Source organism: Mus caroli, unplaced genomic scaffold, assembly GCF_978045245.1.
Source record: "Mus caroli unplaced genomic scaffold, Mus_caroli_1 scaffold_18, whole genome shotgun sequence".
NCBI classification, from domain to species: domain Eukaryota; kingdom Metazoa; phylum Chordata; class Mammalia; order Rodentia; family Muridae; genus Mus; species Mus caroli.
Window position 1 is genome coordinate 65,479,533 of NW_028227273.1, and position 24,756 is coordinate 65,504,288.

Consider the following 24,756-nt stretch of genomic DNA (forward strand, 5'->3'; position numbering starts at 1 on the left):
TGCACATACACATACACTGACTGCACACACGGTCTTTGTTTAAAGCTGACTTGGGGTGGGGTGGTAGAACAGGGGAGAGAGACCTTTGGAGTTCATTGGCCATCCAGTCTAGTCAAATCAATAAATTTTAGGTCCTGTGACAGACCCTGTTTTAAAAAAAACAAGGTAGAGCCTAGCATAGTGGCATCCATCTTTAATGCCAGCACTTGGGAGGCAGAGGCAGGTGGAGCTCTGTGAGTTTGAGGCCAGCCTGATCTACAGAGTGAGTTCCAGGAACAGCCAGGGCTACACAGAGAAACCCTGTCTCAAACAAAAGGTGGAGAACCACTGAGGAAAGTACCCAGCATCAACCACTGGCCTTCACATGACATGCATGCATGGATGGATGCATGGATGAATGCATGGATGAATGCATGACAGCTGCCAAAGGAACCAGGACTCAGAATGTCAACATGGTCAGGCTATTTATTCCTTGTACATGAAGTAAGAAAAACATATCTAAAATTGAAAATAGAGTAAAGGCTTCATGTATGTTCATGCTAACGTATGAGTGAGCTGTGTGTTGTTCACATGCCTTTCAAACATTGAGTGATGGCTAGCAAATGACCACAGGAAGAAAGCACAGGATTTTCTTTGCTTTTTAACTTAGGTTTGGTTTTGTTTTGTTTTAAGACAAGGTTCCTGTGTATAGCCCTGGCCATCCTGGAACTCACTCTGTAAACCAGCTGTCCTCAAACTCACAGAGATGCCTCCGCCTCTGCCTCCACCTCCGCCTCCTGAACACTGGGATTAAAGGTGTGTGACACCACTGCCCAGCAAAATCACAGGTTTTTAAAACTATTTCATTGTGTCTCAGAAAATAGCAGTATATTCTTTTCAGGTGTTTTAGAGGTAGATAGCTCCTTTTTCTAGAAAGTATCTCCAGGTCTTAAGGTAGAGTGAATCATAATAGAAAATAGTCTTTTTTTTTTTTTAAGAAAGAAAGCAAAACAAAACAAATAAACAAAAAACCAAGCCACTAATGAAGTATTCATTTTAGGATTTCGTACAGGATAAAAGCTCTGGATCAGTGCTGCATTGACAGCCTCCTGGAGCTTGTTAAAATCAGAGTACTGGACAAACAAAACAAAAGCCAGTGTGGTAGTGCACACATTTCGGCCCAGCGCTCAGAAGCAGAGGCTGCTGGATCACAAATTTGAGGCTAACCTGGTTTACAGAGGGCGTTCCAGGACAGGAAGGACTATACAGAGAAACCCTGTCTCAAGAAACCAAAAGTAAATAAATAAGTAAATAAATAAGGATGTTGACTGATAGATTCAGAAAGGAAAAATCCTATAAATTGGTGTAAATTGCCAGTGTTTCCTCTGTTTTCAGATTAGTCATTAAGTAAGTACTTATTTAGGGGTCCTGAGCTGTGTGCTGAGTGTTGCAGCATGCATACAAAGGCAGTGTGGAGTTCTGGGCTGGCCTGCTGGGACTCTTCCTTGTACTTGACAACTGTGTGGGACAAAAGTGCATTCTTACAGGGATCCTAAAGTGTTCATTGGAGGGCACGTCCCTACTAATGTATGTTGTTCCCTGAGTTCATCTCCACACCCACACGTAATGCACTGCTTGCCTATGAACAGATGAATGAATGCCAGCTCTGTTCAAATGCTTTAATGTAGCGCCTGTCTTCTTTTTTCTCTTTTACAATTAAAAAAAAAATTGGTTGTATGCTTATGCATGTTTTACCTGCGTGTATGTCTGTGTACCATATGTATGACTGGTGCCTGAGGAGGGCAGAAGAGGGCATCCTATCCACTGGAACTGGAGTGATGGGTAGTTGTGAGCCACTTGTGACTGCTAGGAACTGAACCCAGGCCCTTTCTACAAGAGCAACAAGTGCTAACAGCCAACAGCCAAGCCATCTGTCCAGCCCCTTTGTGTTCTTCAGAGACAAGGTCTCCTGTCACTAAGGCTGGCCTTGAAATACTGGTCCTCTTGCCTCTCTCTGCCTCTTGAGTTGAGTGATAATCCCCCAAAGTGCCCGTGCCACTATGCCCACTCTAAATTCTTAGTTATTTACTTTGTGTGGGTCTGAGACTCATACCTCATGCTTTAAGAGTGCGGAATAAGCACTCTACCCCGAGTCCTATCACCAAGCTCCTCAGTACTTAAAACTCCCTGTTGTTGTTGCTGTTCTATGTGTTTGCTTGAGAACAGGTCTCACCAGGTAGCTCTCAACCTCCCAACTCTTTCTGAAGCCCTAGCTGCTCTCAAACGGGCTGGGATCCTCTTGCCTCTGCCTGCCAGATGCCACTACACTTAGCTTTGGAATGCTTCGCTTCTGCTAGCAGTTTCAGGCTAGCCAGGGTCATCTCACCAAAGGTGGAGAGACCACAGGCAGAGAGAGTTGTTAGGTGGCAGAATGACACTGGCTAGTGTCGAGGTGTGCTCAAGTCCTATGCTGTTGTAAAAGGAAGAGCAGTTAAGATCATAAAAGCCATTCCAGTAGTCAGGGCCCGTGCCCGCCCTGGGCTAGGGTCTGGCTCGCAGTGCATCCTTCCCCTGAGTTAGAGCAGGAAGGGAGGCTGTATGGGGGGAATCTGAGCACCGCACCATGCCTGCCTGACAGGAACGATGTCCTTGTGGTCAGTGGTTAATGTACCTCGCTGCTTTAGAAGAGTCCCGGCTTGCCTTCGTGGGGCGTAATAACATCCACTCTCCTGGGAACCCTTGCCCGGTGTCATTGACTGGTCCCACCCTGGGTTCTGCTAGCCAGATGACCAGTCTTTCCTAGTAGTGATGCCATTACAACACTGCCGTTCAGAGCCCATCACCCAGTCACTGGGGACGAGTGCAGAGCTATCAGACACCAGCTACTATAATTAGAAAAGGGAAAGCAGACACTCACCAAGCTCACATCTTAGGCTGGGGCTTTTACAGCACTTTTTAAAAAAGTTGCAGCCTCTTCCTCAGTTTTGCTTCCTGAAATACAAGCTGTGTAGTTTTGGGGTTCTCACATTCCAGTTTTTGTTACTGCTGTGTGTTCCCCACCCCCATTTTAATCGGAGAACAAATTGCTGTCAGCACACCGAGTTCATGTGCCAGCCACATTCAGAACAGGGTGTTCTGTGCTCTTCAAAACAAAATTGCTCTAGGGCAGTAAGAGAACAATAAGTCAGAGCTTCAGTTTAAGTGATGTCTGCAGTGACCAGACTCACTTGATGTGGTTACACTCTGGATTGCGCAGCTGAACTTGGCTAATTTGGTTTGGTTTGACTTTGTGGGGTTTGTTGGAGTACCCCCCTTGCAGGTTACATAGACTTTTAAGTCAAGAGAAAATATTGCCACTTTTAAACTTGTTTGTTTCTCTTTACCAAAAAGAAAAAAAAAAAAAAAAACCCTAAGAAAAAGCCTCCTGTGTGCACTTGTGTTCACTTGGAGAGCATTGTAGATCATTTGCTTCCTGTAAATCATGCTGGATGAGATTAGCAGCAGACCTCCTGAGCCCTAGAGGCTGAGCTCCCAAGTGAGTCATGGTGGCTTGTATTAAATATTTATGAAGTGAGTATTTGTGCTATGGAATACAAAGTCAAAAGCACCCACAGGTCTTCCAGAGACAGAGCAGAGGAAGTGGGATTACTAGGAACTGGGCGCCTCCGCAAAGATCAGCTCAGAGCAAGTCCTTACTGTGTAGAGGCCTGCCAGGGCCCTGCTGCTGCGAGCTCTTGTCAGCAACCTTGCAGGACTTGTCACACCAGTGTTCAGAAGCCAAACAATCCAGCCTGTGGTGACCTTTCTCCATGTGCATGGAGACAATCATGGGCTGTGTTTACCAGCTCTGACCCTTCATTTTTCCTGACTTAACATTCCATCATGTCCTGAAGTGATGTATGCATGTATGTGTGAGGAAAAAAGTGGTGTATGCATGTATGTGTGAGGAGAAGTGGTGTATGCATGTATGTGTGAGGAGAAGTGGTGTATGCATGTATGTGTGAGGAGAAGCTTATCAGGGATGTCACCTAAGATTTCTAATTTGTATTATTATGTATGTAAGTGTGCACGTAGTGTGAGGGGAAATGATTTTCCTCTTCTACCACTGACGCCCAGGTAATAAGATTGGGACATCAGGTGGAGGCAGGCAGCCTTGGGCTAGCTGCTGATCTTCCAGACACAATTGGACAACTTAAAAAATCCATGTAACTCCATGTTCTAAGGTTCTGATGCCCTCTTCTGACCTCTGTAGGCACCTATACATACATAGTATATAGTCAAACACACACATATGTAAATTAATAAAACCTTTTTTTTTTCCTTTTTAGATTTTATGTGTATACCTTTTTTTGTCTGTATGTATCCATGCAGTGCCCATGGAAGCCAAAGAGGGCATTAGACCCCAGGAGCTGGAGGTACAGACAGTTATTACAGTTACTGGCTTCCATACAGATGCTAGGAATGGAACCCCAGGTCTGTGGCATAAGCAGCAGGTTCTCTTCCCCACTGAGCTGTCTCCAGCCCCAGCAATTGCCTTCCTGCCCTGCCTTTGTCACACCCTGGCTTTCTGGTTACTTTTTGCTTTCTTCTGACATTCATTCATCTTTCCTGCACACAGCAATGCTTAGCACACGGAAAAAGAATGTCTGAAATGATTTACAGACTGTGGGAATCTCACTTAGGTCTTTTTTTTTAAGATTTATTTATTATATGCAGCTGTTTTCAGACACACCAGAAGAGGGCATGGGATCCCATTACAGATGGTTGTGAACCACCATGTGGTTGCTGGGAATTGAACTCAGGACCTCTGGAAGAGCAGTCAGTCAGTCTGCTGAGCCATCTCTCCAGCCCCTTGTTGTGGATAGCCCTGGGGCTAATTATATTTGATAATTCTGTTCTCCTGTGAGTAGTTTAGAACAAGGAATGAGTCAGCACTCAGGTGATTTCCTGTAAACCTGCTTCCCACCTTAATTTGTAAAATAAAGGAGAGCTGATGATTGGGCAGATAAAAGGGAAGGTGGAGAGGAAGGTGAGAAGAGAAGAAGGAGAAAATGGAAGAGAGAGAGGATGCAGAGGAGGAGAAAAAAGAAGAAAAGCGGAGTAGAAGCACATGGTCTGGAGAAACCGCAAGTTCTAAGGGGTCTCTTAGATGGAGAAGATGGCAGTGTAGCAGTAGATCTGCCCAATCTAGGCACACATCATGTATTCATATTAATTGAGTTGTGTTTCCATTGCCGGGGCATATTTGGGTTAGAGATATTTACCGCAACAGCCCCCCCTCACTTAAGATTTTTAATTACACTTTTATATATTATGTAGATAAGCTTGTACATAGAGGTGAGACATTCCACTCTGCAAATCAGTCGAGGAAACTGATTGGGGATCCTTTGCAGAAGTCTCTGGATTTCCTGTTTTGAAAACACATTCAGATTTGATCAACCAAAAGCCACAACAAATGTAGTTATAATTTCCAACGCGCTAAAGGCACTCCATTGTAGGGAGGAAGGTGATGGTGTGACAGTAGACCTCAATTCTCTTCCCTCAAAAGTCTGTTAAGTTGGGAGTGCCCAGACTGATAAATCTCAGCACTAAAGAGGTTCTTCCGTGGCTTGGCAGGAGTTCCTGCACTCACGGACAGCACCATCCATTAGTCTAAATTCAGTTATTTGGACAAATTTTAAAACTATAGTGACATGAACTTATAGTTTTGTTTGATTGGTTCTTCCATGTATATTTATTATGGTTGTTGGGACGGAGCTCAGGCTCTGTACCTGTTAGGCAGGTCCCTAGCACCAAGCTATACCTCTTTCCCTGCCTCTCTGTTTACCTCTCATCCTTAGGTAGGCTATAGCTGTCTGAAGACCTGGGCCTACAGGCCTGAGTCAAGCTCAGCTTAGACACCTTACCTAAGAACCAGGAGACACCACCTCTTCTCCACAGAGAACCCCATAAGCCTCAGGGTGTGCCCAAGCCTCTGATGCTCACACTTTACAATATGGTTAATTCTTTGTTTAAACTAGAAGATGCTGTTGACTGCATCTGCTGCCACCCACCTGGGTGCCTCTGTGCTGTATGCAGCCTGCCTTGGTTTTGTTTTTTATTTTTCCTATGTTGTATGTGCACTAAAAAGGGGGGCGGGTCTGTAAGTTAGCTGTTTTATCTAGAACATTCCAAAAGTTAATATAATATATAGAAGCCATCATATAAATGAGTATGGCTATAAAACAAGAGGCAGTAGGCGGCATCTGAGAGCTAGGCTGCTGTAGCCTTTGTCTCGTAGGAACTGACTTAGGATTTGACTTGACAGCAGTAAGAGCAGCCAAGATGGTGTCTTTCCTAGCTTTAGTGTGACTCTGAGGTCCTGATGTATAGCTTGCAGCTGTTTATCTTCCAAATTTTCTCTCATTTCTCAGGCCTAGACTAATGGTGATCTGATCAGATGATTAATTAATGTGGAATTAGCTTTGAAGCTAGTTTCCAGGACGAAACAGAGTCATAGACTTTGAGGGCTTTTAACAGACTGTTGAGATCAGATAGTAAAAGTGGAGTAAGTTGTAATTGGCTTGCTTGGAAGATGATAGTAGCCACAGGACATGGAACTAATGTTTAAGAGAAGGTGGTTTCTCAAGACTAAGGCAAATTACTGGCCCAAAATAAGTTAAGCGGCCTTGTCAAGAAATATCTTAGGAAATTACTAGATTTGAGGTAGAAACTACTCTTCTTGTCAGAGAGAGATCATGGCGCCTATCCAACTGTCTCACAAGCCATCCGCTTTTCTTACTGAGTAAAAGGCCTAATTGAAAAGGCACGTAGCAGCCGGGCGTGGTTGCACAGGCCTTTAATCCCAGCACTCGGGACGCAGAGGCAGGCGGATTTCTGAGTTCGAGGCCAGCCTGGTCTACAAAGTGAGTTCCAGGACAGCCAAGGCTACACAGAGAAACCCTGTCTCAAAAAACAAAACCAAAAAAAAAAAAAGAAAAGAAAAGGCATGTAGCATTAGTATTACAAGTAGTTGAGCTGGGGGTCACTCAGTACTTGAGTGATAGCCTTATTACACAAGCCCTGGAGTCTCCATGACCACACAAGAGAACTGGAGCAAGATGTGGTACCTGCCTATAGTACTAATGCGCTTGGAATACAGGGGCAAGAAGAGTTTCAGGCCAGCCTGAGCTGCTATGTAGAAAGAGCATGTGACCTTCATCTAACATGTATGCAGTATTGGAGAGCTAGCATGGAGACCTTCATCTAACATGTGTACAGTATTGGAGAGCTACCATGGAGTCCTAGGCTTTATTTCTTGTTTATGTACTTTTGCCCAAGCATCTCAAACCAAAATACTGTCACAGATGGTTAAGCCATTGTATGTATTCAATACTAGATACATGGCATTCTCCTAACGGTGTGTTTAAATGAGCCAGCATATCTTGACTCTGTGTCAAAGATAAGAAAATAAGTATACATTTAACTTAAAATGGAAAAACTTTTGTTCTTAAACTTTCAGACTAGGTGGGCAAAGCTTCCAGAAGACAGTGTGTGTCTTATGAACTGCAGAGGAAGTAGTGTTACTGCACTATGGGCCAGTCACTTGGCAGGCAGTGCTGAGGGGTGGCTTGTGACTGTCCTGTGTCCTCACCCTCAGTCCACCTGGAAGGCTGCTGTGGTGGAAGGACGTTTGATTGCCGAGACGTGGTGTTCATTGTTGGGGAAGGAGAAGACCACGACATTCCGATTGGGATTGACAAAGCCTTGGTGAAGATGCAGAGAGAAGAACAGTGTATTCTATATCTTGGACCACGGTAAGACGTGAGTGCCCGTTTCAGTGCAGTGCGGCTGTCTGAAGACCAAGGACTGCTCACTCACTCACTCTCGTTCTCACTCTCTCAGTGCCTTGTTGGTGCAGGGAAGCCATTGCATTGAGTTGGGTGAAACTTGGGGCCTCACACCACCATAGAAGTTTGCGAGTGAGTTGGCTCAGCTGGAGTGTATCTAAGAACAGGACTATCAGTGTAGCCTTGGTTTTGATTTGTTCAGCTGCCAGGATGCCACATCAGCAAAGATTGACTCGATCCTGTGGCTCTCCTGCTCCGCTTTTCTCTGAATTCAGCGAGGGTTTTGGGAACTGCAGTAGTGCATGATTTACTACCACTTGACTCCATGCCACGTTCTTCTATGGAGTCCCTGAAGGAAGAAAGAGCCAGCTTGTTCTTCCTGGATCTAAAGGCAGCGGAGATGACTCATTTTTGCCTAACTTTTTCCCGTCATAAGGATAGCCATTAGCACTGCCAAGCTTAGAACCTCCGGCATGACAGTCTCCTGTGAAAACATGCTTCCTATTATTTTTAGATCTAAAATTATACCATAAATTCATCTCTTCTATCTTGAGAAATGGGCCCCTGAGGATGCAGGAGTGCTGCCTGTGTGCAATCGCATCTGCTTGTTGCCACTGCTAAGACTGAGACTCTGTGGGCTGCCCTCACCAAAGGGAACACAGTGCTTTTGTCCTGTCTCTTGCCTTGGAGGGGTTTTGTTGTAATTCACTCTCCAATGAAGCTATTTCATTTTTATTGAAAGAGCTTTTCCCCTTACAGAGTAGGTTCTTCATAACCTACAGTCACTAATCTGTTTCATGTTCATTTGTTTTTGAGATGTATTCTTACTATGTAGCCCTGACTGCCCTAAAACTCAGTATGTAGACCAAGCTGGCCTTGAACTCACAGAGATCCACCTCCTTCTGGCTCCCAAGTGCTGGGATTAAAGTTCTCTGATTATGATTAATCTACCATTCCAAAATTATAGTAGCTCTACACTTAGGTATCTCAGGTATGGTCTTACAGTTCAGTTCTTTAAAGATGGCTCTGTAAAGTCTGAGCATTCAGAAACACATAGCCCAGATCTAAGTCTTAACCTTGCTGGTAGATGCTTTGGAGAGCAGACTTACCTAACTTAACAGCAGAGTGAATCAAAGTGCCTCTGTTTATTAGTGCAGCTAGTTCTCTGCAGGTATACAGTTCCTGGCTGAACGACTCTCTGCAGCCTACCAGTGGTGGCACCTGGGCAAGTCACTTAACTCCCCCAAGCCTTGCAAAATTGCAGAGGCCCACATGGAGTAATAAGGCAGATCACTTAGCACACCGCCCCACCCTGCCCATTAGCTGTTACTGCCTTAGCAATGGCTTTCATTCATTTTCCCCTTAGACCACAAGAAAATAGAAATATCTGGAACACAAATGGTAGTTTTCAAATCTTTTCAGGCATAAAAAGAACGTCAAGTTCTCCTACGTTGTGTATAAAGGGGTTCCTCCCCTCATTGGGGGTGGGGGTGTGAGTGCATATGTTAGTACATCTCCAGGGCGTTTGCCGGTACATGGAGTTCTGCCAATACATTCTATGCAATGCTCTCCATACTGTCTCCATGTGTGTGCGTCACACTGCCCATGTAGGTAGAGCATCCCTCTGCAGATTGGCTTGTCCTAGTCAGAGTCCACCGAGTCTGGGTTGCTATAAAATGCAGATGGAATTGGTACTCAGTGTCTTCTGCATTTCCCTTGTACCCTCCCCCAAACCTCACCCCCACCTTGACATCTGTGGACTCCTTGGCAGGGCGTTTTCATAAGAAACTAATAAAGCATTCAAGTTCCTCTCTCACTGGAACACTATCTTTTCTTGGTAGTGTTCTTTAAAATATTGTGGCAAGGGTGAGACATTGCACCCTCAGATTTTTTTTCTCAATTTTTAAAAATTTGCTGTTCTCCTCAAATAGATAATTAAATATTGTGACTGATTTCTATGTAGGCTAAGTATAGATAACTAACTTTTTCCTTCCTTTTTCTTTATACCTGTTTTGTAACCGTCCCAGACAAACCATAGGCTGTTGAGAGTGGTCAGTGTGTGTCAGGAACTGTGTGTGTCAGCCTTAGTTATCTTAGGACAGGAAGGTCTCAATGTGGTTCTGCCTCTATATCATCTCTCAGAAAGCACATGTCTCTGGCCTCAGCTTTCTCATCTGTAAGAAGTAGCTGGCGAAGGCATTCACGATGCTGTGTTCTGCAGGGCTAGCTGTCCCTCCACGCCCTTAGTGTATCTTCCTTCCAAGGCAGCTGCCGTTCAGAGGCCTTGACTCTGGACTTCCATTTCTGATGGTTGTGAGCCACCGTGTGGTTGCTGGGAATTGAACTCAGGACCTCTGGAAGAGCAGTCTGCTCTTAACAACTGACCCATCTCTCCAGCTTCTTTTAGACAGGTTTTCATGCCCTCAGTACTATGGATGTTTTGTGGTGGATCCCAGTTGTGGCAGAAGAGGGTTGTCCTTGTCCCATAAGGTGTGCAGTAATATGTCTGACTCCTACCTGCCATCCAATAGCAACTCTAGGCATTGCTTAATGTTCCTCTGACAAAGAAGGGTTAAAAATCAATCCACGTAAGTGACATGGTTCCAGAGTGATGCCAGTTCATCTATCATATTCTTTCCTCCCTGGTAAAGACTGCCAATCATAGCATGCTCTCAGCAACAGACTTGAGAAGTACCCATCTGTATGCCTCCTTTGCAGCGAAGAGAGGAACAGTCCTTATTTACCACAGGCAACACACACACACTCACACATACTCCAGGGAGAAAACCTGGCTACATTTCCAACATTGCCACTGGGCATTGCTCCCTTTGGGAGTGATGCCCTCTGCACGGTGTTAAGGCTGCCACACCCAGTTCTTCCCCAGCTCTGTGTGCCTCTGCTCCAGCTGCGCCTTTTCTTTTCTTTTCTTTTCTTTTCTTTTCTTTTCTTTTCTTTTCTTTTCTTTTCTTTTCTTTTCTTTTCTCTTTCTTTCTTTCTTTCTTTCTTTCTTTCTTTCTTTCTTTCTTTCTTTTTTTCCGAGACAGGGTTTCTCTGTATAGCCCTGGCTGTCCTGGAACTCACTTTGTAGACCAGGCTGGCCTTGAACTCACAGAGATCCATCTATCTGCCTCTGTCCCCCAAGTGCTGGGATCAAAGATGCGTGCCACCATGCACATGTGCCTTTTAAAGTCTTTAATGCCACAGACTTTAGGAACACGAGAGCAGTTGTCTTGGCTAATGTGTTGCCCCCTGCAGCTTTTCTGATTGGAGGTAGTACTCTTGGAAGTTGACCCTTCCTTAAAGTGAAAAGCTTTAAGGTGGGAAAGGGTTCCTGTGGGGGAGGGAGTGGTGAGGGAGCTGGGGTAAAATGAGAAATGCTATATACAAGTACGAAACTGTAACAGAACAGCAAACACAATTGTAATAAAATAGCAAAAACTGTTAAAAGTATTCAGATGGAATTATAGTGATTTTTACTACTATAATAATTATAGTAATGGACTCTTCTGTCCTTTCTGCTCATAAAGCTTAAAGAAAAAAGTCCTTGTAACCAAACAGAAAAGAATAAAGTCTAAAACCAGGCATCGATATTGAACAGAATGCTAAGCACACTGTCCCAGGGAGTACAGGAATTGTGCGCCTGCGCTAGGAGAACACGTGCTACGAGAACACGATGCAGCAGGTCTCAGGAAACCACAGCAGGGATTCCACACCTCAGAAAATCAAAGTATACCAGTCCTCCTGAGTCTTGTTTTTTCCTCTCCGTTTCAGCTATGGTTTTGGAGAAGCCGGGAAGCCTAAGTTTGGCATTGACCCCAATGCTGAGCTTATGTACGAGGTCACCCTTAAGAGCTTCGAGAAGGTGAGCAAACCCAACTTCTCTAAAGCCATGGTGGGGTCTTCTCATCCTGTGCGGGAACGGTGCGGTAGATGGCTTGGCTACAGAGTGTTTATTTCTGTGCTTGCTTGTCTTCATCCGTGACTCTTGTCCCCCACACTTCTGCTGCGAGCATGGGAAGCTGACACAACACAGCTGATGCAGGAGAGGAGCTGGTGTTCTTATTTTTTACTGTGTGTTAGCCTTTTTTTTTCTTTCACTTGTGGGTAGAATCCAAGGCTTGTTCCTGTATTTGCTCCTAGGCTTTTTCTTTTTGTTCTTTTTTCCTGAGTTGAGGACAAAAAAGTTCACGTACTGCCAAGCAGCTCCTTAGGGGAGTTGGGGTGCAGCCTTTCAGTGCTGAAGGAATTGCACACTCCACGGGAGTTACAAAGAGGCCTCCGCTGGGGCTCCAGGTTACAATCCCAATGTCTCTAGGGAGAGAGGCTTGCTTTGTCACCCTCAAAATGCAGTCTGTGAGAGTGCTCCATGCTTGTGTTCCTTGGACAACACGGGTCAGAGCACAGCTTGCTGTGGCACGTGCTCTTAGTGGAACACCAGTGCATTGGCCTGCCGGTATCCCGGCAGCGGCCCACAGTTGCTGGGGTCTCGTAGAGACCGCTGCTGTTTGTCCCCCAGGCATGAGCTGCTGCGTTTCCTCCTCTCCTCAGCTAACTGACGCCACAAATCTCTACACAGGCCAAAGAATCCTGGGAGATGGACACCAAAGAAAAGCTGGCGCAGGCTGCCATCGTGAAAGAGAAGGGAACTGTGTACTTCAAGGTGTGTGAGTCTCTCTAAGTCCTTTCCATGTGGGGATACCTACCCAGTATCCATCAACACCCTGTGCTGAGCCACCCCCTCAGTTCTTATAGGCCTGCTGTGCTCTGTAGGAGGGTTAGTGAGCAGAGTGAGGTCGTGTGCAGGAGGTCATGCAGGGCCTCTTCTGTGTGCTCTGTGTGCTGTGAGCAGGTGGAGCTTCCTCAGGAGCAGGCGAGGTGGACCAGATCTGGCTCACTGAGTGTGTGTGTCACAGGTCAGAGTTCACAGGGGCGGGCTCCAGCCCGCTCCCCTGACGGGTGAGACAGGAAAGGACTTGCAGGTCCTCAGGTCACTTTGGATGACCTCTCTCAGGTCACCGTGCTGTGCCTGTTTCTGTGCAATTGCAATGAAGGCAAGCCTCCTCCTGATTGTTTTAATTACAATTTTCAATTGAAAAATTTTTTAGGTTGGAGAGATGGCTCAGCAGTTAAGAGCATTGGCTGCTTTTCCAGAGGTTCTGAGTTAAATTCCCAGCACCTACATGGCGGCTCACAGCCATCTGTACAGGGATCTGATGCTCTCTTCTGACATGCACGTGCGCTTGTGCAGAGTACTCATACATAAAATAAGTAAACAAAAAATAAAAACATCTTAAAAATGTCTTAAAACATTTTTGCTCTTTAAATTAAAACAGCAGCTTTCACAGCAAATATCCTCAAAATAAATGTTTAATATTTAAGGTTTTATCAAGAAATATATATTACTTATCAGTACCACTATTAACTGAGCAACAAGATAAAGATGCCATTAATGATACTGGCTGGGTACCAAAAAGGCCCTGCAGACCGACATGGATGGTATAGCATCCAGGGATGACCAGGCTCGGCCTTCCCAAGAACCTGATGAAGAGAAAACACTGAGCCTTGTGGTAGCCACAGTGATATGATGTCACTTACAGCTGCCCCGGGGAATTACTGCTTCTCCAGAGCCCTGTCCTCAGGACCCAGGAACCAGTGCTTTATCCCCGCAGGGCTGACACCCACACTCATTAAGTGAAATTTCGGAGTGCTGTGCCCATTGCTTGCCAGCCCACTTCCAAATTCCCGCTGTCTCCACATCAAGTGAAGGGCTTCTCAATGAGTGTTCAGAGCGGGCAGTCTTCTGCTGGGCCAAGTGATGCTGTGCAAGTGGCTGACTCCTGTCTCTGCCTTGTAGTGTGGAGACCCAAGCCAGAAGCCAGCTTTGTTGGCACACCTTTAAGCACAGGGCTCTGGAGGCAAGTGTATGTATGTGAGTTTGAGGCCAGCCTGGCCTACAGAGCAAATTCCAAACAGCTAGGGCAATACAGTGAGTCCCTGCCTCAAAAAAAAAAAAGGACTTGGAGGGAACCCAAGTTTTCTTTGCTTTTTCTTTCTTTAAACACAATTGTTGGGGGTTTTGTTTGTTGTTGGGTTTTTTATAGTACTATAAAGCAGAGGCCTGAGGCCTCTTCATGAGCCTCTGTACTTAGAAATGCTGTCACATCTACTGCTGACTTACATTAGAGGGTTGGAACAAGAACACCATGTGGGACGACTGCAGAACTGTGGGGCCATAGTCACCTCAAAAGAAACACTGGCAGAGACAGAGTGTATTTGTAACAAAGTTATAAACTAACGTATGACTCATGGGCAGCCAAGCAGATGGCGATAGGAGCCCTGAGCAGGGATCTGGAGATGGAGCTGTCCCTTCCATGTCATTGAGGCTACTCACCTGTGTTGCAGGGAGCCTTTCAGGGGTGATAAGTATATTTCAACATGTTTCCCTAAAATGACCAATCTGGATAAAATCTGGATCACCAGTCACACATACGGAACACATTATTTTTAACATGTAATTTGATAGACAGGATCTTTCAAAACATCAGTCTGTTGGAGAAAAAAAATTAATGAAAGGTTCAAAATCACTGACCTAAGACTTACCCCAGAATGTCTCTGAACATTTTGTCTCACCAAGCACTTCCTGGAGGCACCTTCCTATTCTAGGTGAGGAGCAGGGCACCGCCCCCCCCCCGCCCCGCTAGTCAGGCTGCCTGCTTCAGAGGCTGGAGGACTGCCTCTGTCTGCTGTCCCTTCTCCCTTCAAAGTTTAAGGAGCCTTTCTTTTGGCTGTGCTGCTCTGGCCAGCATCATCTTCCCAGAGTTTCTGACGTGATGTGTGCCATGTGCAGTGTGCAGAGTGTGGGTGACTGTAGGGACAGGCTGGACTACAGTTCTGTGTCCCATAACATCTGCATGATCTATTCACCTGCCGGGCCCACTTCAGCTGTGGGCAGAGAGGGACTGAATGTGGTATTTAGACTGACGTTGAAACATCCTTTCAACCTCCAAACACTCATGCAGAGACACAGAAAGCACTGTCCTCATCCGGTTCTGAAAGTCACTGTCCCGGGCACTGGTTGCACTGTCACTGCACAAGGGAAGGCTAAGGACGCTCTGCTGTGTGCGGGCATCTTGCGCCCCCTAGTGCTCCTTGGGAAGGAAGTGTGGCCGCGGCTGGCTGATTGTGCTTGAGAGCTGGAGTGTTATAGGAAGAGCTCTGCAGCGTCATGGCTCCCTCTCCCAAGTGCAGTCAGGTCTGGCTGCCCTTGTACAGTCGTACAGGAAGGGTCCTCTGTATTCAAGCTTGTAATTACTGTGCAGAAAAGAACCGTCACCTATATTCCAGGTTTACTCGTGTTGTTACAAGCTGCCATTCTGTGGTGCAGCTGTACCTACAGTAGTCAGCACGCTGTCTCCACCCCACAATTTGTTGTTTAGGGCATGTGCTATGTACAGCATTCAGTGTTTACAACTCTCAGAACTCATTAGTCAGCAGGACCATATCTAGAGTCTGGTTTCTCTGAAACAGCGCCTCACAGGGGTCACATATCAGATATCAGGTGTCTACGTTATGATTCATAACAGTAGCAAAATTACAGTTATGAAGTAGCATCAAAAATCGTTTTATGGTTGGGAGTTTTATGGTTATGAAAAACTGTCTTAAGGGGTCACAGTGTTAGGAAGGCTGAGAAGCACTGCCTGGGAGCTGAGGCAGGAAGACTGAGTTTGGCACTAGACTTGTCAATTTAGCAAGGCCTTTTCTGTGTGAAATAAAAACATCAGCCTGGAAATAGAGCAGGGATGGTGCTTGCTTAGTATGCATGAGGCCTTGGTACGGCGGAGGAAGCTGCTAGACCAGACAAGAGCAGGACAGTCTCTCACACGGTAAGCTTGCTCTTTAGGGTTATGTACACTGTGTGCTACCAATGGCCGTGGTCAGCACAGGGCACTCTGGCCCACCCACTCTTAACAATCACATGGTGCCAGGGTAGAACCCCAGCACTGCAGCTCTGCTGTGCTGCCTGCTGCTTTCACTGCTACTGAGAGCGGAGCGTTTGCACAATCTGCTTTAGACGGGCCTGCTGTGTGGGGACTGCCAGTTACCATATTGCAATATTTACTATCAGTGCTGAATGCCAAGAGAAAAGAGGAAAGTCACCTCCTCTTCCATAAGCCAAATGGCTCACCATCCTTTTGAAAGACTGAGGAATGTTGGTTCCAAACAGTGTAACCTCCTGCTGCCAGGCTGAAAGAGCACCGAAGCAGCCGTGCGGTGGCATTACCCTGGTCCAGACCACCTCACAGGCCAGCAGAGCTTCTGCAGAACTAGGGAGGGACAGGAGATAGAGTGGGGCTGACGTGCAGAACTATTCCGTGTGAGCACCCGGCTGAGGCAGGCCACGCTCACACTTCACTGCATCCTTTCCAGATGGATACAAGTTGTTTGGGGCTTTTTTCTCCTAGGGAGGCAAGTACACACAGGCCGTGATTCAGTACAGGAAGATAGTGTCCTGGCTGGAGATGGAATATGGCCTGTCAGAGAAGGAGTCCAAAGCCTCAGAGTCGTTCCTCCTCGCAGCCTTCCTGAACCTGGCTATGTGCTACCTGAAGCTGCAAGAGTACAACAAAGTCGTGGAGTGCTGCAACAAGGTGGGTGAGCCGTACTTCACTCTCCGTTTATCTGTATGGCACCTCTGCCCCCTTCAGGCTATTTCTCTGTGGTCAGCATGAGCTGGGACGCCATAAAGGATGGGGCTTTCTGTGCACTACTTTTATCCTGCATTTTACATAAAGCCATTAACAGAATTGATAAGAGTCTTCATCTGTGGTCTTCCTTACCCTGGTCCTTTGTGGGAGAGGAGACAAAGAGCCTTGAGGTTCCCTCTTTATTGTTTTGTTTGCAAGGCTGGGGATTGAACCCAGGGCACTGTGCTTGCTAGGCAAACACTTTACCACTGAGCCATACAGCCTACCCCCAGTGACGCCACACTTCCTCATTTCTAATCCTTCTAATCCTTTGAAACAGTTCCATTCCCTGGTGATGATGTGTTCAAATATATAAGCCTATTGGGGGTGGGGGCATTCTTATTCAGAGCATTTACCACAATGGTTAATGCCTATGGTCTCAGCATTTGAGAGGCAAAACAGAAGAATTGAGAGTTCAAGGCTGGCCTGGGCTACATGAGTTCTTGTCTCAAAAAATAAATATTGTCAAGATAGCTCAGCTGGTAAGGGTACTTGCTCTCAAGCCTGATGACAGGAGTTTGATTCCTAGGACCTACATGGGAAAGAAAGAGCAACTTTGTCATATGTCCTCTGGCCTCTTCCCTTCTTCATAGTATTACATGTGCATACATAAAGGTAATAATAACATATTATTTTAGAGATTTATTGATTTTATGTGTATGAGGATGCTGTACCTGCCCACCAGAAGAGGGCAGCAGACCTCATTACAGATGGTTCTGAGCCATCATGTGGTTGCTGGGACTTGAACTCAGAATCCCTGGAAGAGCAGTCAGTGCTCTTAACTGCTGCGCCATCTTTCTAGCACAATAATACATTTTTTAAAAACAACAAAAAATAGATAAAAAGTGGCAGAAAAGACATTTTATATGAGTTTAGTTGGCTTGTTTATTTTGTTTTTATCACATTAGACTAAATTTTTGCCTTGAGAGAGGAATATTATTGTTAATTATGCTTTTTAAAGTTTGTGCTGTTTTTTTTAAATATATAGCTGTTACAAAGTTCAGAATTTAAGCACACAAGAAAGCCCAGCTATCCAAAAAAAAAAAATCCAGGCAGTTGTGGCTCATGCTTTTAATCCCAGCACTTGGGAGGCAGAGGCAGGCAGATTTCTGAGTTCGAGGACAGCCAGGGCTACACAGAGAAACCCTGACTCGAAAAAACAAAGAAAAAGAAAAAAAGCCCAGCTATAAAATTCCCATCAACTTTCTCTCCCAAAGCCACTCATTTAAAGATTTACTTTATCTTTAAAATATTTATACATGTGTGTTATCTGTATGTGGTGTGTGTGTGTGTGTATGCGCAGGTGCTCCCTGAGTCCGGCGGAGGGAGTCTGATTGTTAGAGCTTGAGTCCCAGGCAGCTATGATAAGGTTGCTGGGCTGCTGGGAACTGAACTCGAGGCTTCTGCAAGAGCCATGGTCTTAGCCCGGGAATGGCTTCTCCAATCCTTTAGACATTTACTATGGTGGGAGAGGCTGTCTGCGTGTGCGTGTGCACATGGTACACACATGGGCGGCCTGGGGTCAGTTCTCCTTCCCCCATGCGGAAGGATCAAGCTCACTGAAGCTCATCAGCAGGTGCCCTTCCCACTGAGTGTCTCACTCCCCTCCCAGAGCATCCTTCTCTATAGAGTCCTAGTTTTTCCAAATGAAGAATAACTGCTTTATTTTTTTCAGTCAAACTCTCATATCCCAATTTGACTTAAGACTTGCTTTGTAGCTGAACTTCTGGTCCTCCTGCCTCCACCTCCTGTTGGTGGTTTGTTTTGTTTATTTGTTTGTTTGTTTTGTTGTTAGTTTTTTGAGACAGGGTTTCTCTGTGTAGTCCTGGCTATCCTGGAACAAACTCAGAAATTCACCTGCCTCTGCCTCTGCCCACTGCCCAGCTGTTTGTTTTTAAGATAGGGATATGCCGGGCGTGGTGACGCACGTCTTTAATCCCAGCACTTGGGAGGCAGAGGCAGGCGGATTTCTGAGTTCAAGGCCAGCCTGGTCTACAAAGTGAGTTCCAGGACAGCCAGAGCTATACAGAAAAACCCTGTCTCGAAAAAAAAAAAAAAAAAAAAAGGAAAAAAGATAGGGATAAAATTCAGTATTTTGTATATACTAGGCAAGCTAAGATAAACCCCAGACTTTGCATATGTATTCTTAAATTAAAATATGTAGATTTAGGACTGGAAAGGTGGCTCAGAGGCTCACTGTGCAAAGAGTACTCACTGTGCAAGTATATAGGGCCCGAGTTCAGATCTTGGCACTCAACATACAAGCCTGGCCTAACCCACAGAAAATGGGAGCACTAAGTGGATCAGGATAGAGTATCATTAGGGCTCACTGGGAGCACTGAGTGGATCAAGATGGAGGATCACTAGGGCTCACTGGGAGCACTGAGTGGATCAGGATAGAGGATCACTAGGGCTCTCTGGGAGCACTGAGTGGATCAGGATAGAGGATCACTAGTGCTCGCTGGCTGCCAGTCTCTCTGAAAACTTGAAAATTGTGAGCTCTAGGTTCAAAAGAAATAAAGCAGAGAATAAAAGGGAAGATACCTGTCGTGCGTGTGTGTGTGTGTGTGTGTGTGTGTGTGTGTGTGTGTGTGTGCGCTCTCGCAGATGCATCTTATACATGTATAATACACAACACACACATACACACACACACACACACACACACACAAAATATATATATAAACTAAATAGAGAAAGATCCATTCTATGAACCATGGAGTTTTACTTAACTGATCCTCACAGGAAGATTTTCAGGGCTTGGTTTTATTATAAGGGTCATAATAATTCTAAGAGTTGTAAGAAAGGCTATCCAGTGTTTCTCTACACATGCTTTTGGGGTGTTTCCACAGGATAAATTACTAGAAGTGCTAGAGATGAGCACATTTAAAACTTGAGGGGTTAAGAAAAATGACTCGGAGGGTAAAGTGCCTGTGGTGCGAGTGTGAGGACCCAAGCTTTGTCTCTGGCGCCCACTAAAGCTGTATGAGGAGCTGGAAAGCTGGCTCAGTGGTTAAGGGCACATAGTGGCTTATAGTCGTCTGTACTCAAGTTCCAGGGAATCCAACTACCTTTCTAAGCAGTGCACAGAGATATATGCCAACAAAATACACACACACACACACACACACACACACACATTCCAGGCTGCCCGTGATGGTAATATCAGTGTTGGCTCACTAGGTGGCCAGCCCACCCTATTCAGCAAACCCCAGGCTAGTTAGGGGTTAGCCTAGTCTCAAAAAACAAGGTGGACATCTCCTAAAGAATGACATCAGAGATGGATGGATATCTGCCCTACTTACACACGAACACACACACACACACACACACACACACACACACACACACACTGGGTGGGGACTGCTTGGCTTATAGTTAGTTCAAAGGATTCAATTCTGGTTTGGCTGGCTGGTGCTGTGAGCAGAGAATGGTGCAGAAGGACAGAACAGAGCAGACCTCTTGCTTCCTAGAACCCAGGACGCAGAGAGACCCAGGGAGAAGATGTGCCTTTTAAAGCATACCTCTAGGGCCAGGCACTCCAATGGCAGGGACAAGTGGATCACTGAGTGAGAGGCCAGCCTGGTCTACATAGTAAGACCCTGTTTGAAAAAAATAAAAAAGGTACACTCCTGGTACCTTCCTCTAAGTGGTTCTCAACCTTGTAATGCTGAGACCCTTTAATACAGCTCCTCACGTTGTGGTGACCCCCACCATACAATGATTTCATGGCTGCTTCATAACTGACTTTGCTACTGTTACGAATCATAGTGTAAACATCTGAGCTAGGCGTGGTGGCGCACGCCTTTAATCCCAGCACTTGGGAGGCAGAGGCAGGCGGATTTCTGAATTCAACGCCAGCCTGGTCTACAGAGTGGGTTCCAGTCAAAGCTCTCAGCACCATCAGGGGCTCAAGCTTCACCCCTGAGCTGGAGACATTTTATACTCAAATACTGACAAGTGGGTGGGCCGTGGTCTGATTGTTGCGTGACCCTTGTTCTGCTCACCTCCATGTGATTGTGCTGCCTCAGCACTGAGGTGACAGGAGCAGCAGTTGTCCCTTCCAACCTGTGACCTACCCACCTGTCCTTCTGTTCTTAGGCCCTTGGACTGGACAGTGCCAATGAGAAAGGCTTGTACAGAAGGGGCGAGGCCCAGCTGCTCATGAATGACTTTGAGTCGGCCAAGGGCGACTTCGAGAAAGTGTTGGCAGTCAATCCTCAGAACAGGGCCGCGCGCCTGCAGATCTCCATGTGCCAGAGGAAGGCGAAGGAGCACAACGAGCGGGACCGCAGGGTGTACGCCAACATGTTCAAGAAGTTCGCAGAGCAGGACGCAAAGGTAGTGTGCCCACAGCTCCAGGCTTGTAAGGACGCTAGCCTAGGGACAAGGTTGGACAGCCGGGCTGGAAGAAATAAGACTTAGGAAGGGACTCCATGTGGGTAGAGACACAGGTGGGAGGCCCTGACACGTCCCTGAGAGCTGAGGGCTGACTCCTGAGGTGGAACAGTGTTCTTCTTGTTCTCTGTTTTGTTCTTAAAATGGTTTCTCTTTGTGGACCCAGCTAGCTCATCTCAGAGATCCTCCTGCCTCTGGCGATGAGGGTTAGGATTATAGGCATCTGCCACCAAACCAAATTCTCTTGTTATTTTTAAAAAAATAAATAAGGAGTTACAGAGACAAAGTGTGGAGCAGAGACTGAAAGAATGACCATCCAGAGACTGCCCCACTTGCGGATCCATCCCATAAACAACCACCAAACCTACTATGGCAGATTCCAACAAGAGCTCGCTGACAAGGAGCCTGATATAGCTGTCTCATGAGAGACTCTGCCAGTACCTGACTAATACAGAAGTGGATGCTCACAGCCATCCATTAGACGGAGCACAGGGCCCCCAATGAAGGAGCTAGAGAAACTACCCAAGGAGCTGAAGGGGTTTACAGCCCCCTAGGAGGAACAACAATATGAACTAACCAGTACCCCCAGAGCTCCCTGAGACTAAACCACCAATCAAAGAAAACACACGGAGAGACTCATGGTTCTAGCTGCATATGTAGCAGAGGATGGCCTAGTGGGTCATCAATGGAAGGAGAGACCCTTGGTCCTGTGAAGGCTCTATGCCCCAGTATAGGGGAATGCCAGGGCCAGGAATAGGAGTTGGGTGGGTTGGGGAGCAGGGGGAGGGGAGAGGGATAAGGGAATTTTCAGAGGGGAAACTAGGAAAGGCGATAACATTTGAAATGTAAATAAAGAAAATATCTAATAATTAATTAGTTAAAAATAAATAAATGCAGCCAGGCAGTGGGAGCGCACACCTTTGATCCCAGCGCCTGAGAAGCAGAGGACAAGGTAGGCAGTTGTCTGAACGGGAGGCCAGCCAGGTCTACACACACAGAGAAACCCTGTCTGGAAAAAAATGACAACAGCCCTAAGCCCTTCAGTGTTGTTTCTCTGGGGAGACTTCCTAGTAAAGTCCAGGTTGGATTGGAAACGGGTGTGCCTGTGGTGGCCTTTAGTGTATTCTCTGCTGTCATCGGGAGCCTCCATAGAAGTGGGTGTGTCTGAACACAGGTCAACTTCCTGCCCCATGGCCACCCTGTGGTCCCAGGTCTGTCCTCCATCTTCAGCTATGAGTAGCTCAAGGACTTGAGCTACTCAGCAGCTGCCTGAGGTAGGCAGCTCCTCATTGCCTGCCACCCCTACTTAGCCCATGTGCACCCCAGATCCAAGCGTACACACTTGCTGTAGACCTGATGGACCATCTCGGAAGGCAGGGCTTGATTGAGCTCCTCTCCTCCTCTCACCTCAGGAGGAAGCCAGCAAAGCTGGGAGCAAGAAGGCTGTAGAAGGAGCCGCTGTCAAACAACACGAGAGTCAGACCATGGAAGAAGGAAAGGCCAAAGGCCATGTATGACGCCGCGCCAAGGAGGGAAGAGAGTCCTAATGAACTCGGCCCTCCTCACTGGGCTCGCCCCCAACTCAGGACTGAACAGTGTTTAGTGTAAGGTTTGTTACAGTCTCTGTGATTCTGGAAGCAAATGGCATACCAGTAGCTTCCCAAATGACCACCTGCTGCTGCGGGGCGGGGCGGGGGGAGGGGGGGACATGCCAGGAAACAGCAGAGAAGGCCGCTAGTGTGAAGAGACCAGGCCAGCAGCTCAGTCCAGCCCATTTCAGTTTGTCACCTTTCAGTGTCCAGCACAGCGTCCCTGTGAACCTAGGGCCCAGCTGCTGTGGGTTCTACATCTGCACTAGGGTCACACTGCAGAAACCCTTGATAAAACAAACTCAGTGATCTCTGCTTTCCTATTGGTGGGCATGGCAGGGGCGGGTGATGAGATTTGTTTAGCACTGACTGACTGGCCTGCTACGAACACAGGCCCACAGCCAGGGGCTCCCTGGTCCACAGCTGGGTCTCAGGCCCCTTGCCTGCCTTCCAAGTCCTTTCTCAGACTCTTGAGTGTGGCTTTCTGTCCTAGCCAGCATGTCCCACAGACTCTGTCGTTCCTCCAACGCCCGTCATTAGTGACAGCTTTCTCTCTGAGTTTCTGTGGTGTGGAGAGTGGGCAGAAGATGGCTTATCTTTCCCGCTGTCTGCCCCTCTCAAGGACGATATTAGCGCTCAGCCATCCCCACCCAGCGCAGCTGCTCAGCCTCGTGATCCCACCTGCACCCTTGCTGTGCAGAACCTAAGGCTTGCTCCCGTCCCAGACTCGAGTGGACGGACGTCCATGTCCACCCAGGATTGACGAGTTGCTCTTTCTTTTATCATGGTTACCTACTTGTAAGCGTGTATGCTGCTTTTTGGAAGGAACTTCACACTCCTCTATCATGCAAAAATAGTTTTCAATTTTTACTTTTTAGCTTGGGTTTTGAAAGGCAAACTCTAGGAGGCTTAAAACGGGCAGTTACTCTTAAGGCGAGGTAGATCCCTCATCCTGCACCGCAGCCTCTGTATTCTGGTGGGAGCTGTAAGGGTTGCGGGCTTCCGGTGTCATGCATCAAGCCAAAGTCTCCAAAACGTGGGCATTGAATTAGGGCAAATCTTAAATAGTTTTGGAGTTGGATTTTAGTCCTACAGGTGATGATTGAGCGTGGCTGGCTTCTCCACAGTCTAAGGAACCCCTATGGGACACACCCACCACACCCAGTGACCCATGCACCTCTGCCTGGACAGCTCACTTCCAGCCCTAAGGACCACTGTGCTCAAGATGTGTGGCTGTAGTAAGACAGTCTCATGTCAGGCATTGAGTCAGAGCCTTCCTTCACACCTGCGGGACAGCGCTTCTGAGGCTCCAGTTCTGCTCTGCCCGAAGCAGGAGGGATGGGTTGTGAAAGAGTCTGGGATGTGACTGGGGCCCTCGCAACTCACACTCTGGCACTTTCGCCTCTTCCCATCCATGTTTGAGGGCCCTGGTCTCACCAGGAAGTGCAGAGCATGAGCCGCCTGTGTGTGTAACGCTCTAGTGTTTGTAGTTCTCTTCACTAGCCTTGCAGTGCCAGGGAGGCCGGGCTGGAATTTGAGCCTAACACGTTAGGATTTTACGGAAAGCTCTTTTTCCAGCTGTCTCCCAAGTGCGTATTGTGGGCCAAGGAGACTGGTATGGGAAGGGGGGATGGTCAAGGTTCCAAGCCAGAAATGGAAGGTGCCCAGCACCCCTGGATTTTACATGCTCTTGTATTCAGTAATCTCAGACAATTTACACGGAAATCAGAAGATGTCTTCAAATACCCTTAGACTGGATAGAGTGATGGGGAAGCAGATGATGCATTGAAATTTTGGTTTTTAAAAAATCACTTAGATGCTGGGAGTAATGGTGACACACACCCTTGATCCCGTGACCTGGGAGGCCCTGTCTCAAAACAAAACAAAACAAAAAATCATTTAGATGCATTTTGTGTTCCTTAAATAAATTTTTTAAAAAGTGGTTTTTCATTGTTCATGGCTTTTTGTTGTTGTTGTTGTTGTTGTTCATTTGATTTTTGAAGTTTACTTTTATCTCTGTGTGCTAGAGTTTTGTGTCCAGCTGCCCTTGGGGACCAGAAAGGGACTTTGAATCTCCTTGAAATGAAGATACAGTTGTTAGCCAGATGTGGGTGTTGAGAACTGAACCCAAGTCCTCTGAAAAGCAGGAAGTGAAGCCGGGCGTGGTGGCGCACGCCTTTAATCCCAGCACTCGGGAGGCAGAGGCAGGCGGATTTC

The 24,756-nt window shown here is 46.7% G+C and overlaps 1 protein-coding gene across 4 annotated transcripts in view; it reads left to right on the forward strand.

The window, feature by feature from the left end:
- Fkbp5 (FKBP prolyl isomerase 5) overlaps window positions 1-24,481 on the forward strand; it is a 115,165-nt gene extending 90,684 nt beyond the window's left edge. For all 4 annotated transcript variants that reach the window (XM_029471443.2, XM_029471446.2, XM_021149809.2 and 1 more), the window contains 6 exons: window positions 7,619-7,775; window positions 11,580-11,670; window positions 12,385-12,468; window positions 16,271-16,456; window positions 20,654-20,893; window positions 22,363-24,481. In XM_029471443.2, coding sequence (XP_029327303.1) covers window positions 7,619-7,775; window positions 11,580-11,670; window positions 12,385-12,468; window positions 16,271-16,456; window positions 20,654-20,893; window positions 22,363-22,467 — 863 coding nt within the window. In that variant the 3' untranslated portion in view covers window positions 22,468-24,481. The remainder of the gene's footprint in view (window positions 1-7,618; window positions 7,776-11,579; window positions 11,671-12,384; window positions 12,469-16,270; window positions 16,457-20,653; window positions 20,894-22,362) is intronic.
- The last annotated feature ends 275 nt before the right edge of the window (window positions 24,482-24,756 follow it).